Below are 18,724 nucleotides of genomic sequence, written 5' to 3'. Positions count from 1 at the left end.
GAGTGCACCAGTTGTTTGGTATATATAGAAAAATATATTTTATACCAAAAGCTCTCTGGGTCTCAGCCAATACCGGTTTATTCTGTGTTGTTTCCAGTATGTAGAGGCTGGTGTCTGCTGCTGTTAAAGAAGAAACAAACCCCATATTTAAAAAAAACCCTACCCCCCTACTGCACCGAGGGGTAAGTAAAAAATTAGGGGCATTTGCCGGGGGTAGCAGCTAGGGAAGGGGGGTCTATGTGGGGTAGAGGGGTAGGGTTTTTCAATAAGGGGTTTGATTTTCCTTTAAAGATCGGTTAGCCCAGTCCGCTCCTGCATCAGTCTCTCTCCATATTTGTCTGATTGATATTTGAGCATTGTTTAATAACATAGTTTAATAAATATCCTGCACCTTGTGCTTCACACATGCAACGAGCCCAACATGCACATTCAATGGAAAAACAAGTGAAACACAAAAGTACAGAGTAACATTGCTTCTTTATAATCAGATGATACATGTGATATAACTAAGTATTGCTTTATTACACCATTCCTTTGGATTCTCATAATCCACGCTGCTCTGTGAGAGTGACCATTTTGCTTTCATTCAGTTTCCTGCTGTATTCAGATACATTGTCCCCACATCATCTCTGTTTCTTTCATTGAACAGCTGCTCGCTTTTTGTAATGAGTCTTCTCCTGTTCAATGGAAACATCAGATGAATGAGAAGGAATGGACATTGTGCTAGCAATACAATTAAAGGGAAATGCACTTTTCTAATTGCTAATGCTCACATAGAACCATATACAATTATGGCACCTTTCATCCAGAGGGACCTGGGGTTTTCCAGATAAGGGGTCTTTCCATAATTTGGATATAAATACTTTAAGTCTACTAAAACAGCATTTCAAACATGAATTAAACCCAATAGGACTGTATTGCATCCAATAAGGATCCGTTATATTATTGGTATCAAGTACAAGTTACGGAAAATTAGAACATTTTGAAAATTTGAATGATTTGATTAAAATGTCGATGTGATATTGCCCTTTCCATAATTCAGAGCTTTCTGGATAATGGGTTTCCGGATTATATACTTGTATATCCAACAGTGAACATACAGAGGTCAACAATAAAGAATCAAATGGTTGTGAATGGTCTTTTAACCTGTCTGCTCTGAAAAATGTTACCCAAATTCTATTATGGCTGATATTTCTGTTTAAAAGTGCCACAAGTTTACTTCTGGAGGCAATGGATTAATATGTAATGGTTAACTAGGTTAACTTTGATAAACAGGTGTTTGTTTAAAACATAACTAATATCTAACAATGTCTTTAGGAACTACTTGCCTTAAATCTGAGTTCTCATTGGTCAGAGTAATAATTCTTTGTTTGAACTGAGCCTCCACTTTGCTGGCTCTTAGGTGAGACTGTTTTCTCAGATGATCCAGCTGGCTTTTCTAAAATTTCAAATGTATTGTAAAATTTAAAAATTGCCCAATAAAAAACATTGAAATAAAATTACAAATGTCAACAGCTTTCAATGCACAATAATGTTATACTTAATTATTAATAACTTACAGATTATGGATCACGATTTACCAATATATTCATAAAATAACCACCTCTTTAAATTTCTAAGAGAATCTCTTTACTCTCGTCTCTTTTTTCAAATGCAAATATCAAAGTTTTGGTATACAGGTATGGGACCTGGGAGTTTTCGTATAATGGATCTTTCCGTAAATTGAATCTTACGTCTACTAAAAATATTTAAACATTAAATAAACCCAATAGGCTGGTTTTGCTTCCAATAAGGATTAATTATATCTTTGTTGGGATCAAGTACAAGATACTGTTCAATCATTACAGAGAAATAAAAATCTGAATTATTTGAATAAAATGAAGTCTATGGGAGATGGCTGTCTGTAATTCAGAACTTTCTGGGAAACAGGTTTCCGTATAATGGATCCTATATATATATATATATATATATATATATATATATATATATATATATATATATATATATATATATATATATATCAGAAGGTAAAGGCATACCGGACTGATTTGATCAGTTGAAATGCTTTTAACTCTGCACTTTTCTGTATTTGTTACTCACCAACATCTCACTTTCCCGCCGCACTTTCTGGGCCTCCAGATGTTGTGAAGAAATGATCCTTTTGTTCTCAGTGATTTCTGCCTGTAAATTCTTTAAAGAAAACAGACATATATATATCTACCTGATATACATACAGATTACATATGATAATACGCACACACTTATATATTATTTAACCACAGTAATGGAAATACACAACCTGGGTTTAAAAGCTATTATAAATACAATCTAATTTCTGATATAAATCAAGTTACTCTTCACTATCCCTCTCTTGCTGTATGTGTCTCTCTTCAATCCCTCTTCATACAGAAATCTGGGTGAGATTTTGATTGATAGGTAGGTCTAATACATCCTTTATGGGGGCTCCCATTCTTAGCAGATTGTGAGTTGGAGCTGGCATTTGCGAATATGATTTTTTTCAATGCACATATAGCTCTATCCTTAAAGAGATGGTTGAACGTTTAGTATGTTATAGAATAACCAATTCAAAGCAACTTCAATTGGTCTTCATTGTTTGTCTGTTATAGTTTCTTAATTATTTGCCTTCTTCTTCTTCTGACTCTTTCCGGCTTTCAAATGAGGGTCACTGACCCGAACTAAAAAAACAAATGCTCTGCAAGGCTACATATTTATTGTTATTATTTATTGCTACTTTTCATTACTCATATTTCTATTCAGGCCTCCTTTTCATATTCCAGTCTCTTATTTATATCAATGCATGGTTGCTAGGGTAATTAGAAGCCTAGCAGCTTGCTGAAACTGCACACTGGAGAGCTACTGAATAAAAAAACTAAATAACTCAAAAACCACAAATAATAAAAAATGAAAACTAATTGCAAATTGTGACAGAATATTGCTCTCTACTCCATACTAATAGTTAACTCAGAGGTGAACAACCCCTTTAATTAACCAGTTTGTTTTTTTTTGTGAAATTCTCCCAAGTGGGGGAAATCTCCCCGGTGCCTCTGTGGCTGCTCCCTTACCTCTTTCACTATATTCAGCTTGTGGAATTCCTGCTTGGCTTCTTTATATTTCCCCCAGACTTCCTAAGAATGAAAGGATATCTTATTATCTTATTAAAAATGGAAACACAAGCAGTTGGATATGAGCAGAGCTCACAAGCTTCCTTGATATTCTGGGCATCTCCTACTATATTGTATAAACTGTATAAAGCCGGGGCATAACTAGTAGTTGTAGGAGAGTGCCAATCAAAACTCATGGAGAGGCTGCGACAGTTTAACTTTTCCAAGGTGCAAAATAAACCTTTCCTTTAGAAACTTAAAAGTCCATTGTAATATATGACAATCAATAAAGTTTCATTAACTCCACTTATTTTCATATGTTCTCATATCATTCTCTCACCCACTCACAAGCTCACGATTCTTCTCACATCACAAAGTTATTCATATAGACACACATTCATCTCTCACTTTGTCTTTACTCACAGGTTAATTTACTATCAAAGTGTAATGTACTACTGTTCTGTTACCACTAGTGACCAGTTCACAATCAGCTTTGATCAGTTTGCTAAAAGTGTAATACTAAAAGTGAATCGGATTGGCTGCTACAGTGTTATGTATGGAGGCAAATCTGCCAAATATTAATAAATGATCTCTACTGACTTTAAATCTCACAAAATCACAAAGCCTGTGCCATGTGTCCTATATAATAAATGTATTTTTCATGCATGATTGGAGCGCAAGCCTCATATTTTCACTATACATTCCGACTCGCTCATTTACACCCTTGCTCACACCCCTCACAAACAGACATTCAATAACACACTCATGGACTTCCAAAAACAAATATAAATGCACTTTTTTTACTGGGACTTTCAAGTGCCAGAATCCATCATTTCACAATAGAACAATGTGGGATTCTGATCCTGTTCAGTGGGTAAAGAGTTAAACACACATCCTGAGTGAAAAACAGAACACATACACTTACACACAACCTTGTAGCTCCACAAATAATATTTATTACAGTATAAGGCTGCTTTGTGGCTCTGCAGTCCCTCAGTTGTGTAACTGTTACCATGGACTGACCAAGGAATCCAATTGTTATTAATCCATTTTAAAGGGGTGGTTCACCTTTAAGTTAACTTTAGTATAGAATTCTAATCAACTTTCCAATTGGTCTTCATTGTTTATTTTTTTAGTTATTTTTTATGGTTTTTGATATATTTGCATTCTTCTTCTGACTCTTTCCAGCTTTCAAATTGACCCCATCTTAAAACAAATACTATGTAAGGCTACAGATTTATTGTTATTACTACTTTTTATTACTCATCTTTCTATTCAGGTCCTCTCCTATTCTTATTCCAGTCTCCCATTCAAATCAGTGCATGGTTGCTAGGGTAACTTGGACCCTATCAACCAGATTGCTGAAATTGCAAACTGGAGAGCTGCTGGATAAAAAGCCAAAGCCAATAAAAAGCAAAATAAACCAAAAACCATAAAACCACAAATAATAAAAAATGAAAACCAATTGCAAATTGTCTCAGAATATAATTCTGTAGATCATACTAAAAGTGAACTCAAAGGTGAACAACCCCTTAAACATAAGAGGCTCACTCACATTGACTTGCTTTTGGTGGCTCTCCTGCACCATTTGCAGTTCTTCCTGGGCTTGACGCCATACTTCTTTTTTCTCGTTCTCCAAGAGATATCGCAATTCCTGCTCTGGGGAAAAAAAGAGGAGGGATGGTTTATGTCTGATTGAGGCTTTAGTATATATATTTCAATATATGAACAATAACATCAAAATATGAAACATGCTGCATATATGGCATCACCCAGGCCCAGAATATTAAAAATGGGTCATGATTGCTAAGTTGAACAAATTAAACAGTATCAACTGCAAAACTATAGGAGCAGTTAAGTGACCTTTCACATGGTTAAAAGAACCTTTTCTCTAATTGTAATGACATGAATAGGTACATTGGCAGCTACTGTGCTTCTTCCCACATACAGAAGCCTCACACAACTATGTGTATTCTTCCCTTACATCCTTAACTTCCAGGACAAGATAATTGGTCTGATTCTGTTTTCAGGCCAGTATCCCTCTGCCACTAGAGATTCATTTATTTAACTGGTATTTACAGAAGAGCCACATTTTCTATGACTTATTCAAACAATTATCCCAATAGACCTTACTTTGCTTGCTTAGCGCTCTCACTTTCTCTTCTTCAAATGCTTCTTTCCACGTAACCTCTTTTTGTGCCCAGGATTCATTGATCTCTTCACATAAGCTTTCCTGTGGCAATAAATAACACGGCATTAGAATATGGTTTTGAGCATATGAAATACAACACCCAATAGGGTTGCCACCTGGCCGGTATTTTACCAGCCTGGCCAGTAAAGATGATGTTTGATCCCAATGTTATTAATAGGGAAAAAAGATAAATATATAGGAAGAAATATTTTTTCTGGAAAAGGTGGCAACCCTAGGCCCACCTCAGAACTTGACCTCAAGGACCCCTCCATATACTCATATGATGTGAAGGAAATCTTTCAGGCCTCTGTTGTTGTTGAAGTTTTTGGACACTACTGCTGCTCTGCATATACTCCGTGATACATGTACAGTGGGAAAGGATTAGGTGTGGAAACTACATGCGGTGAGTGAGGGACAGGAACTACCTGCCTTTAGGACTAGCACAAGAGCCAATGGGATTGGGCACATCAGGATTTTCCCTGGTACCCTGGTTGGCCAGTGGGACCCTGGACCCTAGTTTATGTGCATCATTCTGCCTCTGGGTGAAAAGAAACAAAGTCATATACTTAGTAGTGCAATGTTATCAAGACAGAGAAATGGCAGTTGCTGTGATCCTCTGCCAACTGGGCTATGGGACATAGCACCTATTTTAAAATATGCAGGTGGAAAAATGTCTGAGAGCTTATTAAATGATCCCCACCATGGATGCTTATGCCTCTGAGCTCTGATGATGGGCACAAGGTACAGGATGGCAGGTTGCTTCGCGCTGTAGAAAATATTTGGCATATCTTTACCTTATAAGTACTAAAGGATCCTTTCAGGAAATCATAGTCCTTCTGCAGCTCCTCTGTACAAAGACAACACGTTGAATACAAAAAGAACATAACATCAGTAATACCATTAGAAAATGTATTATGGATATATGTAAATTGTGAGCTATAGAATGATGACAATGACAACTTAAAGCACCCGAAAGGAAGAGTAAAAGAGTAAAATCTTTAAAGATAAAGAAGATATGAAACCTACCTAACCTCTGCTCAGCATCTGCCTTTTCCTGAGCTAGTCTGGAGTTGCTTTGTTCCTGAAGAGCTTGCAGATCATTAGAATACTTCTGCTGGAGAATCCTGCACAGGTAAAAAGAAATTCAGTAACAACGTCATGTGCTATAAATGGATTTTCATATCTATGTACAGGTATGAATGCTTGGGACCTGGGGTTTTCCGGATAATGGGTTTTCCGTAATTTGGATCTTCATACCTTAAGGCTACTAGAAAATCATGTAAACATTAAATAAACTCAATAGGCTGGTTTTACTTCCAATAAGAATTAATTATATCTTAGTTTGGTTCATGTACAAGGAACTGTTTTATTATTACAGAGAGTGCAGAGTGAGGGAAGGCGTTTGGGGAGATGAGGCGATTAGTCGCCAGGCGACCAAATCTTCCCAAAACGCCCAGTGTGGCCTTACTCTAGCTACTTTTTTTTACCCACATTTTATGTCATCCGGTTTGTGCCTGTCTCTATTGTCTGCAATGTCTTTAATGTGATTAAACCCTGCACTGGTTCAGCTTTGTTTTTGGGCTGAATAGATGTCAGACTTTGGAAAAATAGATTAATAGGTTAATCCAACAAAATCTCGTTAAGTGATTACACGCAATAGCACTTGATTTGGAAAGCTATACAATCTCACCCTGTATTCTCTAATGTAAATCTGATTAAATAAATTGGATATTGATGTTATAAATGTACTTGTTATGTTGGGGATAGTTCCATGAGAATGCTGTGCACCATTTTATTGCTCTTTGCTCACTGCATCCTGCATTGTGTAACTAGTCACAGGCTTTGAACACCTTTTTGGAGCGTCGATCAGACATGGAGGTTATCCGCATCCCATATGACCAACTAACACTGCTCTCTGCGCTGAGTGACAGATTTTTGAATCACCATTCAGTGTTGAGCAGCATTCCCAGGGGTTAAAGTGCTCTGTAATTGAGCATTAAGGAGTGATCCATAGCACTCTTGCAATTGCGCCTCTGCGATAGGTAAAAACAGAGCATTTCTGCCCACCAGGAGTTTACATATTCTGCAACTGACAGGGAAAAGGATGGGAAGGATCGCTAGTGCAGTGAGCACAATTGCAATATATACATTAAATACATGAAACTAGAACTGGCATTTATTGAGTTCATGAATATTAGATGTATTTAGAAATATTTACCGAATGTCTTCCTCGTTCTTCTTCTGCAGCTGAGTAGCCATCTCCTCTATCTCCTTATTCAGCTGAAGAAAATATCAGCTACAGGTTAGTCCAATGCAAGTGGAACAAAGTAAGAATTCATACTGACTGTATTGCTGCACTTAATCATCACAGACATCCAAGCCTGTACGACATTTAATGCTGAGTAACTCTGAACATGTAATGGTGAGTGCTTTCTCAATGATGAGGACACCGTGTCACTGTCCTTGTCATGTAGGACTTTCTAACCTGCCAAATTTTTAGTGAGATATCAGTCGAGCAGGTCATTGGGAGGCCCCCATACTCGTGCCTTTAATTATTATCATAGCCTATGACAGTGCCCTTTTGTGCCAACAAACACTTTCCTTTTATTTGATTTTATATAGAGAGAGAGTGGTCCTTCAGCTACTTTGTTCTTACTATGTCTCCAGGCACGAGTACACGGTTGCTTAACATGTTCACTCACCCTAATCTCTGTGTTTCTGTGCTCTTTTGTCTCTTGATCCAGTAGTGAGGTTAGTTTGGCGATTTGTTCCTGCAAATCTTCCACAATATCTTGCCTAAGAATTAAATATGAATTACTGCTTATCAAAAATCTGTGCTTGAAATTCTTAAGAATTCCCCATGTATGCATCAGCTCTTCTTATCAACGCCTGCAGCTTTGTGGGTGTGTATAGCTTGGAAATATAGCCAAAGTGTTCACAAAGGGACATACACCTACATTTGTTAGGTTAAAGATTACATTTTATAAATCTGAAATTGGTCTTAGTTATTAACCTTTTACATTCTGCAACTTTATACATAGTAACATAGTAAGTAAGGTTCAAAAAAAGACTCACGTCCATCAAGTTCAACCTTTTTTTTTTTTATCTGCCTAACTGCTAGTTGATCCCTGCCATTACAGTGCATTTAAATAGCAGCAATCATGTCAGTAAAACCATGCAACTGTGTGAAAATGCCTGCAATGGAAGGCGGTATATCCAGGGTTCACACAATGGCTTGCATCAATAGATGCGCTGTAATGGGGTAAAGGGACGTGAGACTTACAGAAAAATGATGGCTGCGTTCCCTTTAAAAAAGTTAAGGGCAACATAGAATGTGGATAAATAGTCATGTGATGAATGGTCCAAAAATGCTTGATGATTAAAGGATTCAAATAGATATTTACGGTTACTCACTAAGCAGTAATTAGTGAACAAACACCACAACAGTGCGAAACGCGTGCATATCTATTTGATTATTTTCCCAGTATTATTTGAATCTTGGCATGGTGCTCACCCATAGACAGTATGCGGCCTTGATATATGTTTTATATTGATTAAAGGTTTCCATGCATTGGCCAGACCAGGGGCTAATCTGGTTCACTAATTCCAAAAAAGTTGGACCTTTAAGGTAATTGGATGCCACAAACACCCTTCTTAAATACAGTGATATGTTAGATTCGTGTTTTTAATGAAAGCTTGTTGTAGTAGAAGTTTGCCTTTAAATAAACATTTAGGTGGAAGTAAGGATCACATCCACTGCAACTGGTCTTTTGGTCATTTTTTGATTTTCCATTAAAATTTTTATTTAGTGTATTATTTTTTAATATGTGTTTATAAAGCACAAAAACATCTTCCACAGTGCTATGCAATAGACAGGTGTATACTTCAAATATACAAATTACATAGAAACACAGATGTTTGCATTGCTGCTTTATTATTAGGGTTGGATTTTCCATTAATTGATAGCTAGTGACCAGCTTCTTCATGGTTTTCATACCTATCCCACAACAGCTACTTGACTGTCTGCTATCGGGGGCAAACTGTATGAAAATATGAAAAGTCTTTTACCAGCGACTGGTTTTACATTTCTGGTAAGACTTACAAGCGGATTCAGAAAATTGTGAGCACAATGCACGCCATTAACATCAAAGCCCAGGGGCAATTGCATTAGAATAAATGCATCTGCTGCAACTGTGTCAGACACAACATAATTCTGGGGGGGAAATGCTGAATTGTTGGTAAAAAATAGTGTTCAATAGTGCATTTTGCACACTGCGTCTGCCATAAGTAAATAACGCATAGGGCCATTTTTTATACCCATAGATGATGTAATAAGGTTTATTATCAATATTATATTGAATAAAGTACCACTTCTTGCAAAATATAAGGATATTATAAGTAACCAAGGAGTTCCATGACCATATAAAAACACAATGCCGAAGGCCAAGTGCTTATTTACAGGTCTGAGATGACTAATATCTTCATATTTTGCAACATACGCAACAAATATTAAATACATTTATTTATTATAATACACAAGTTTCAGGGAGTCATGTGACAGAAATGACATCACTAAGCTCAGATTATAACCGATGACATCACTAAGCACCGTTTATATGGATATCATTTACAAGATATTCATGACTCTTGTGTATTATGTTGTTATAATGACTAGTTACCTATTCATCAGCCAAGAATCTTTCTTCTTAACTGTTCGTTCTCTTCCTCGGCTACTTCCTTCTTCAGTTTGTCTGCGGAGGAAACAATGAGGCATTGGTATGTGTCCCGGCTTCTTACTTGCATATAATTATTGCATTACACTAACAAAAGAAAGGAGAAGAACGGTCACTAACTTATGCGGGGTAATGGCACAAAAGGCACTTTGAGCATCACATTTTTAAGCAGTTGGCACGCGCACATGTCAAATGTTTGTGAGTCTTTCGGGTCACTTTGCTTTGGCCATTTTAATGCCATGTCTTTGTACTGACATTTAAGCACCTGAAACAGCCCCATGCACCATTACCCTCCATATAGTCAATAATACATTACTTAGTCTCAGACATTTTAAATGTAAGTAATAAATGCTTAACACTTTCCAGATAATGTTGTCACTGTGAGCTACTCTTCAGTAAAGTCAGTGGAATTTCCCCACACACACAACATTGCAAAACATGTACGTGCTGGAATTCAACACTTTCAGCACATTACAGTGTAAATTTCCCTAACCATCCTGGCTTACAGGTAGTCATTTCAAACTAATATATTAATAAGGCAACATATAAACCAGTTGTTCTGGTTTAGCTGCCTGCATCCAAGCATGTTGCCCGAATCTTGCGTTTTACCTATGAATTACCTGGTCGCTGGAGGAGACTTGATGCCTGCAGATAAAGTGTCTCTAAAGAGCCTTTCCTCCAGCATGACTTCAATATGATCCTTTGAGCGGATCATTGTGTATCCTGGTGATATGAGCAGATACTCCTTACCACACTAGAAAGATACAAGTGTTAAATGAACATTGAAATTTTTTTTATAATATAATCAGAGGGGTTTCTCGGCTTAATATACAGGTCTCACACTCTTGTGCTTGTTAGTCATTAGCCATTTGAAAGTTTTATTTCTTAAAATTTTCTGGAAGGTGGCAACCCATTTATTGAACTCTGTTAGTACATCAAACTAGATTACAGAATTTTAGTATACAACATAGTATAGTATAGTATAGTATACAACACAGCACTGCTGAAGAATGACATTAAAAAGCCTTTATTTTTAGAACATATATCTTTTGATCTGTGTCGGTTGCAACATTTCTGGCCTGGTCCCGACCCTTCAGGCCAGAAATGTTGCAATTGTCACAGATCAAAAGACATATGTTCTAAAAATAAAGGCTTTTTAAGGTGCTGTATACTAAAATTCTGTAATCCAATGAGTGGACCATGAGTAACGGGCACAAGATTTTGGGAAAGAATTGCATAATTGTTGAGTGATCACTGAAACATTTTGTGGGTGTATTTCATACAACATGGCTCCTTGGGTATTATAGGTTAGTACACGGTGGCCAAGAAGATTCAGTTGAATGAATTAGTCAAATGTAGTGATTCCCAACCAGTGGCTCACGCTAAACATGTTGTTCACCAACACCTTGGATGTATGTTACTCTCAGTGGACTCAAACCAGGGGCCTAATTATGAATTCCAGGCTTGTTTTGGTTGCATAAAAACCAGGTGTACTGCCAAACAAAACCTCCTGTAGGCTGCCAATTTATATAGGGGCTACCAAATAGCCAATCACAGCCCTTATTTGGCATCCTTAGGAACCTTTTTCATGCTTGTGTTTCTACTGTACTCTTTACATTTGAAGGTGGCTCACAGATAAAAAAGTTTTGGGGACCCTCAGTTTAAGGTCTTATACCAACATGTTTTATTGCCACCTTGGCAGTATCCCTGGATATAATTCAATAACAGAAATCTGATATTACTGTGCTATTGTGAGCATTACAAAAAAATAAGACTAGGTAGAAAATGTAATCATCCTATTATTACCATAGAGCTCAAGGTTCCATATGGAAATAGAGCACTGGTGTGCTCGATCGAATCTCAGGGTTAAAAAGGGAATTCACCACAAACCGGGTTCATCACATATGAAATGTGTTCCTCTGTGCATTACCACACTCTAGTATAAGTCAATACAGAAGAAGCTTACACTAACTTTATTGTTCTCCCTGTTGAGCATTTTGGATTCAGTAGGTCTTGCAGATCCACACTTTCTGTACAAAGAAAACAGAAGTCTTAGCAATTCTAAATAAATTGATTTATACGTTTGACGAAGTTGAGTTGGTGTAAATGTTTAGTATGTCAGCACCAAAAAGTTCCATACCTTCACATTAACCATGCACAGGTATCATGCAAAATACACAAGTCTTTGTAAATGAAAGTTTAGTAGTGAAACAGAAAATGTGTCAGCAGAAAAGAACCAAGAGTTCCATCTAGTCTGCCCAATGAAACATATTTAGCAATACTTGGTGCTGGAAAGGGGCTTAGTGAAGAGCAGGTCTCTCCCTTGGTCTCTGAATACAGCAGGAGATGTCCTAGAGCAAAGAAATATTGTATTCTTCTGTAACAGTGGATTTGTGAATCCCTTAGACACACACTGAGCAGGAAACCTGAAACTCAGATCCTAGCATCCATTAAAAAAAAAAAAAACAGTGACACGTATAAAACTGTATATGACATGATTCCCAGTTACATCACAATGACCTCTAGAAGAAGATTTACAGGCCTTAAATATTATACAAAATGAGAAATGCTGTGACATGTTGTACTTTTGGACACTGTCTGTTAAGAAAACAAAGTTGGCGTCGCCTGTGTGTCTAACAGTCAGGGTGCAGTTTCCTGGCATTGTGCCTGGAGATGTGTTTTTATCAGTCATTCATTAACTTGCCTGTCCTCTTGAAGGGCACCCATCATAGAAAATAATTGCTACACCCACTGGAGGTGTTGTCTAAAAAAGCCTGAGGGAAACAATACTATGTTTGCAAAAGATGCCTCTTGTGAGCTCTCATTATGCACGTCTGTGTGACCCTGAAATGGAGGGGGGGGGGGTGCAGCTGGAATAGACATTTTCTTGGAAACATTTTCGATGATAGGTGCCCTTTAAATGACTATAAGCTTTTTTAGCCAGGGGCCCTCTTCACCTATCTCTCTTAGCTCACGGCATGTCATCTTTATAACTCTGTATATTTGTGGCATTGTTTGTCCTTCCCACATGTACTTTTACTCTATTGTAAAAAAAAAAAAAAAAGTAATACTGCATATTCAGTAGCATTAAATATTGACACATATAAGTCAAACATACACATTTGCACTATGAAAGCCACAAGTCTTTAAAGGGATTCTGTCATTTTATGATGTAGTTTTTATCTCTGAATTTCTGTTAACATTGCAAATAATTCACTCTACAGTATAAAATATAGGTGTGTAGGCAGCCATCTCAGGTCATTTTGCCTGGTCATGTGCTTTCAGAAAGAGCCAGAACTTTAGGACGGAACTGCTTTCTGACAGGCTGTTGTTTCTCCTACTCAATGTAACTGAATGTGTCTCAGTGGGACCTGGATTTTACTATTGAGTGCTGTTCTTAGATCTACCAGGGAGCTGTTATATATTGTGTTAGGGAGCTGTTATCTGGTTACATTCCCATTGTTCTTTTGTTAGGCTTCTGGGGGGAAAGGGAGGAGGGTGATATCACGCCGACTTGCAGTACAGCATTAAAGAGTGACTGAAGTTTATCAGAGCACAAGTCACATGACTGGGGGCAGCTGGGAAATTGACAATATGTCTAGCCTCATGTCAGATTTCAAAATTGAACATAAAAAAATCTGTTTGCTCTTTTGAGAAACGGATTTCAGTGCAGAATTCTGCCGGAGCATCACTATTAACTGATGTGTTTTGAAAAAAAAATGTATCCCTTCAAGGATTATGTTAGAATAACTGAAATATAAAACTATTTGCCCCCTTCCTGATTTCTTATTCTTTTGCATGTTTGTCACACAAAATGTTTCTGATAATCAAACACATTTAACTATTAGTCAAAGATAACACAAGTAAACACAAAATGCAGTTTTTAAATGAGGGTTTTTATTATTTAGGGAGAAAAGAAATCCAAATCTGTGTGAAAAAGTAATTGCCCCCTGAACCTAATAACTGGTTGGGCCACCCTTAGCAGCAATAACTGCAATCAAGCGTTTGCGATAACTTGCAACGAGTCTTTTACAGCGCTCTGGAGGAATTTTGGCCCACTCATCTTTGCAGAATTGTTGTAATTCAGCTTTATTTGAGGGTTTTCTAGCATGAACCGCCTTTTTAAGGTCATGCCACAACATCTCAATAGGATTCAGGTCAGGACTTTGACTAGGCCACTCCAAAGTCTTCATTTTGTTTTTCTTCAGCCATTCAGAGGTGGATTTGCTGGTGTGTTTTGGGTCATTGTCCTGCTGCAGCACCCAAGATCGCTTCAGCTTGAGTTGACGAACAGATGGCCGGACATTCTCCTTCAGGATTTTTTGGTAGACAGTAGAATTCATGGTTCCATCTATCACAGCAAGTCTTCCAGGTCCTGAAGCAGCAAAACAACCCCAGACCATCACACTACCACCACCATATTTTACTGTTGGTATGATGTTCTTTTTCTGAAATGCTGTGTTACTTTTACGCCAGATGTAACTTGACGCGCACCTTCCAAAAAGTTCAACTTTTATCTCGTCGGTCCACAAGGTATTTTCCCAAAAGTCTTGGCAATCATTGAGATGTTTTTTTAGCAAAATTGAGACGAGCCTTAATGTTCTTTTTGCTTAAAAGTGGTTTGCGCCTTGGAAATCTGCCATGCAGGCAGTTTTTGCCCAGTCTCTTTCTTATGGTGGAGTCGTGAACACTGACCTTAATTGAGGCAAGTGAGGCCTGCAGTTCTTTAGATGTTGTCCTGGGGTCTTTTGTGGCCTCTCGGATGAGTTGTCTCTGCGCTCTTGGGGTAATTTTGGTCGGCCGGCCACTCCTGGGAAGGTTCACCACTGTTCCATGTTTTTGCCATTTGTGGATAATGGCTCTCACTGTGGTTCGCTGGAGTCCCAAAGCTTTAGAAATGGCTTTATAACCTTTGAAATTGAACTCAGGTGTGATAAACCACAGTTAAGTTATTTTTTAACAAGGGGGGCAATCACTTTTTCACACAGGCCCATGTAGATTTGGAGTTTTTTTTCTCCCTTAATAACGTAAACCTTCATTTAAAAACTGCATTTTGTGTTCAATTATGTTATCTTTGACTAATAGTTAACGGTTTTTGATGAGCAGAAACATTTAAGTGTGACAAACATGCAAAAGAAATCAGGAAGGGGGCAAATAGTTTTTCACACCACTGCATATATTTACCAATTTGTGCAGAGATGCACCTAAACCAGCAGTGATTGTGCTGGGATTATTTATTGCTTATGCCGGCAATTTTGATGCTGTAATGACTATTTACAAATATTCAATTTCAATAATAACTACAATTTACAATACATGTACACAAGAATCTGTGCAGAATACCACATAAACTTGCATTTAAACAAAGTTTAAGTTACAAGCTATGCTAATACCTGTGCACGGCTGCTTAGGGCACACCTTTGTGTTTCATCAAACCCAGAGCAAACTGAACAACTGGAAAACTAAGGTAAAAACTATTTTAAACTTTTTTTTAAAAGATTCTCTTTATTGAATTTAAACATCCATTAACAGAGAAAAGAAGAGGAAAGGTCCCAAGAGAGACCAGACTTCGGAAGTCACCGAAGAGAGAAAAAAGAGAAAAGAGAAGAAGAGAGTGAAGGAAGAGAAAAGAAGGGATGGGTCTCATATTCAGCAGATCTGTTTGTGTGAACAATCCAAAATAAACAATCCTTTATTATAGTAAGCACTGCGGTCGTCATTTATCCTTGTACACTCAGAGGCCTAAGGTCATCACTCCCTGCAAGCATAGTCCCATGATGCCTACTGTAAAGCAAAGGCAAGTGATTCAAGGTGTCCGATCTGCACCCAACCAGGCGTTCCAAATTTTCCCAAATTTACTATTTTAAACTTTAAATGTTTACTAAAGTTTGCACTCGTACATCCAAAATTGTGTTGCAAATCTTAGTGGCAAATTAAGGGTTTTTATACCTAAGAGAACTAATGTTTAAATTCTTTAGCATTTCAGATCTACAAACAGTAGGTTCCCACATGGCTTTTAACCATGTTGTTGTCATGTTGGACACAGGACAAGAAATGTGTTTCATTGCTGAGAATGGTGTAGGACAGACATGAGAAGTAATGAAAAGAGATTAAGAAGGCAATTGTTTTTGTTTGTGCTGGCCAGCAGAGGTAGAATAGACAGAAAGGAAAAAAGTACTGTCCTCCACAGATATCTCAAAAAATATTATTTAAGCCACATGACTGTCTCAAATAGGTTGTACAAAGTTTGCCCTTTATTTGGCAATGGCCATCGGTGAGATTTGTCACCTGCAATTATTTATGCAAGACTGCGAGAGACAAATCTCCTGAAATGCATCTCCATTGGAAATAACTAAAAACACTGGCAGTTAGGGTTGCCACCTGGCCGGTATTTTACAGGTCTGGCCGGTAAAAATTATGGTTGACTCCAACGTTATTAATACGGAAAAAAAGATTAATATATTGTAAGGCGGGTATTTTTTTTTCAGAAAAGGTGGCAACCCTACTGGCAGTAAAACCAACATATCGCAAAGTTGCCTGAAGTTGCCTCTGGAGGAAACTTCGGGGCGACTTTGCGATATGTTGTTTGTTTCTTGAGAACTTGTGTTTGTGTCATAAATAGTCCACAGCAAATCCATCCACATTGGGATCTGTAGCAATCAGAGGTATATGTAAATACAGTAAGTACAGGGCCCCAAGCACTCTCTAGATTGCAATGTTTAAATTATGTGGTTGAGGGGTCAGTGGGGACAGTGCATCACTTCTGGGCAAAACCCTGCATTGTAGGTAGAAACATGCTGATTAGTCCTGCTTTACTAGATGAGCACTTTGGCCTAAAGAAATGTACAATGCATAGCTAAAACTGAATCATCACAACTGAATATATAAGAACTATACTATAAAAAAAAAAAAAAAAATGAAGCACCCTACTCTTATACTGTAGTTTGTCCCAGCATCAGTCACCCATGTGGACAGTCATTTGTGTCGAAAAGAAGATACAATAGGGAATTTACCTTGGTCTTTTCGTATTCGCAAGTGGCTTTTCTCTGAACTGCAATTCATTCCTCAGGCCAGGAGGCTCCCTTGAGTTGACGGGATTCTTATTGCAGCTCCTGGTGCCAGCTTGGGCATGTGAACCTGTTATTCCATGGTTCTGCTTCAGTGAATGGGGTAAAGGAGTGAATGAATAGCTCAGCTGTAGCCCTGCATGTGAATCGGACGCCATCTTCATTGGCAGTGGTACTGCAGGTAACGTATGATAAATTATCAATAAATTATTATAACGTTTTTTGTAGTACATTTCAAAGCAACTCATTTACTGCTCAGCATGGTTTGTTGTGATCCTTATCTGGTAAACTTGAATTTGTCCTTTGCTAAATCCACTAGGTCTTGCTAACCTACACAGGGAGCTGTAATACCCCCCCCCCCTTTTTCAACAGGTGCAATGAATAGGGCTTGTGCTGCACATACTTTTTGCCCAGGGATATAATAGGACAGGAACTTGAAACGACTCCATGTTTGTTCCTTATGAGGTAGATAATTAGATTACCAGTATACACCCCGCTCCCTTGCCCCTTTGTTGTGACTGTTTTGTTAGTTCATTATGCAGGTCGATTTTCTCGGCAATAACAATGACCACATATAGTGTAGCTTCAATTTCCCTGTTTAGCTCAATAATTAACAAAAAACATCAATTTTATTTTAATTAGATTAACAAGGGCTATACAGTCCCTTTTGATATATATTTCACTATATGTGTTCCAGCACAACCTCCCAATATAAAGCTAGAGTAAAGTCTCAGACCTTTAGGATCTGAGTGTGCTCTGCCTATTCAAATATATTTAAATATATCACACAGTCTCCCTTTCTTAAATCTTTGCCATAATCATCTCCGCTCCATACTGAAAAAAACAAAAAACAGACTGTACTTACCTTAACTGAAATCACATTTTGCAGTTGGTAATGTTCAGTGAACAATCTTTGGCTTTCAAATTGTGATTCCCTCAGCAGGCAGGAGCTAGTGTTGCCCTGGCACCATGGAAACAATATGGCCTCAATCGGCTGGACACACAGACACACCCAGGGCAGGCTGTTTACTGATTGCTTTTGTCTTTAAAGCCAAGGCACTTGCTCCTATGGGATAATATTATAAACATATATAACACCTTTATTAAGTTTTGCTACAGAGATTCACATGAATCCCTGCCTTGACATTAATGAAAATATGCCCGACACCAATGATATAACCAAAATTAACCTTTACCAGCAATAAAGGTTCAAAATGATAGCAAAAAGGCTGACAAGAACTTTAGTTTTAAAATTCAGTCCAACGGTTTACTTTGCCTAAGCTAAATGTTATTATCTCATTCACACTAGTTATTAAATAGGGCACAGGAATTTCCAAACAGCAATGTTGTAAATGAGCCTTTCAGATAAAGGGAAACCAGTTATGATTTGTTTTGTGGGTCAGTGACTCTGATACTGGTTTTATTTCTATAAAACCTCCATAAAGTAAGGCAGGACTTTCCTGAAAAAAACATGGAATCCTCCATGTGAGCATAAATAGTATGGTGACCTGATATCCAGAATGCTCGGGACCTGGGGTTGTTGGGATAATGAATCATTCCATAATTTATATCTTCGTACCTGAAGTCTACTTAAAAAAAAATAATAATTTA

General features: G+C 37.6%; 1 protein-coding gene across 2 annotated transcripts; it reads right to left on the bottom strand.

Annotated features, from left to right (window-relative positions):
• Positions 1 to 458: 458 nt before the first annotated feature.
• On the bottom strand, positions 459 to 18,147 carry flacc1.L (flagellum associated containing coiled-coil domains 1 L homeolog). 2 transcript variants are annotated; one of them, XM_018236136.2, is made up of 15 exons: positions 17,979 to 18,147; positions 17,060 to 17,288; positions 12,013 to 12,076; positions 10,667 to 10,800; positions 9,993 to 10,064; positions 8,016 to 8,109; positions 7,532 to 7,593; positions 6,340 to 6,437; positions 6,108 to 6,160; positions 5,256 to 5,355; positions 4,678 to 4,781; positions 3,084 to 3,146; positions 2,101 to 2,190; positions 1,329 to 1,438; positions 459 to 677 (listed from the first exon to the last, which is right to left on the bottom strand). In XM_018236136.2, exons 2-15 carry the CDS (start codon positions 17,275 to 17,277, stop codon positions 587 to 589), a joined length of 1,353 nt encoding a protein of 450 aa, XP_018091625.1. In that variant the 5' UTR covers positions 17,278 to 17,288; positions 17,979 to 18,147; the 3' UTR covers positions 459 to 586. The 2 variants fall into 2 exon arrangements, with proteins under 2 accessions (XP_018091625.1, XP_018091626.1); XM_018236137.2 differs by having other exon boundaries at positions 12,019 to 12,076; positions 17,979 to 18,146.
• Positions 18,148 to 18,724: the final 577 nt, after the last annotated feature.

Source organism: Xenopus laevis, chromosome 9_10L, assembly GCF_017654675.1.
Source record: "Xenopus laevis strain J_2021 chromosome 9_10L, Xenopus_laevis_v10.1, whole genome shotgun sequence".
Lineage (NCBI taxonomy): Eukaryota > Metazoa > Chordata > Amphibia > Anura > Pipidae > Xenopus > Xenopus laevis.
The sequence above is the reverse complement of the archived record's forward strand: the minus strand, read 5'-3'. Positions and strand labels throughout refer to the sequence as shown.

Bases quoted from the DNA above. Each gene is read 5' to 3' on its own strand.
- flacc1.L (XM_018236136.2), bottom strand. From the start codon at position 17,277: ATGAAGATGGCGTCCGATTCACATGCAGGGCTACAGCTGAGCTATTCA. The intron at 10,065-10,666 runs GTAATTCATAGG...TTTCCTCCGCAG, and splicing joins AAGTCTCCTCCAGCGACCAG to ACAAACTGAAGAAGGAAGTA. The intron at 8,110-9,992 runs GTAACTAGTCAT...TTTAATTCTTAG, and splicing joins GATTCTTGGCTGATGAATAG to GCAAGATATTGTGGAAGATT.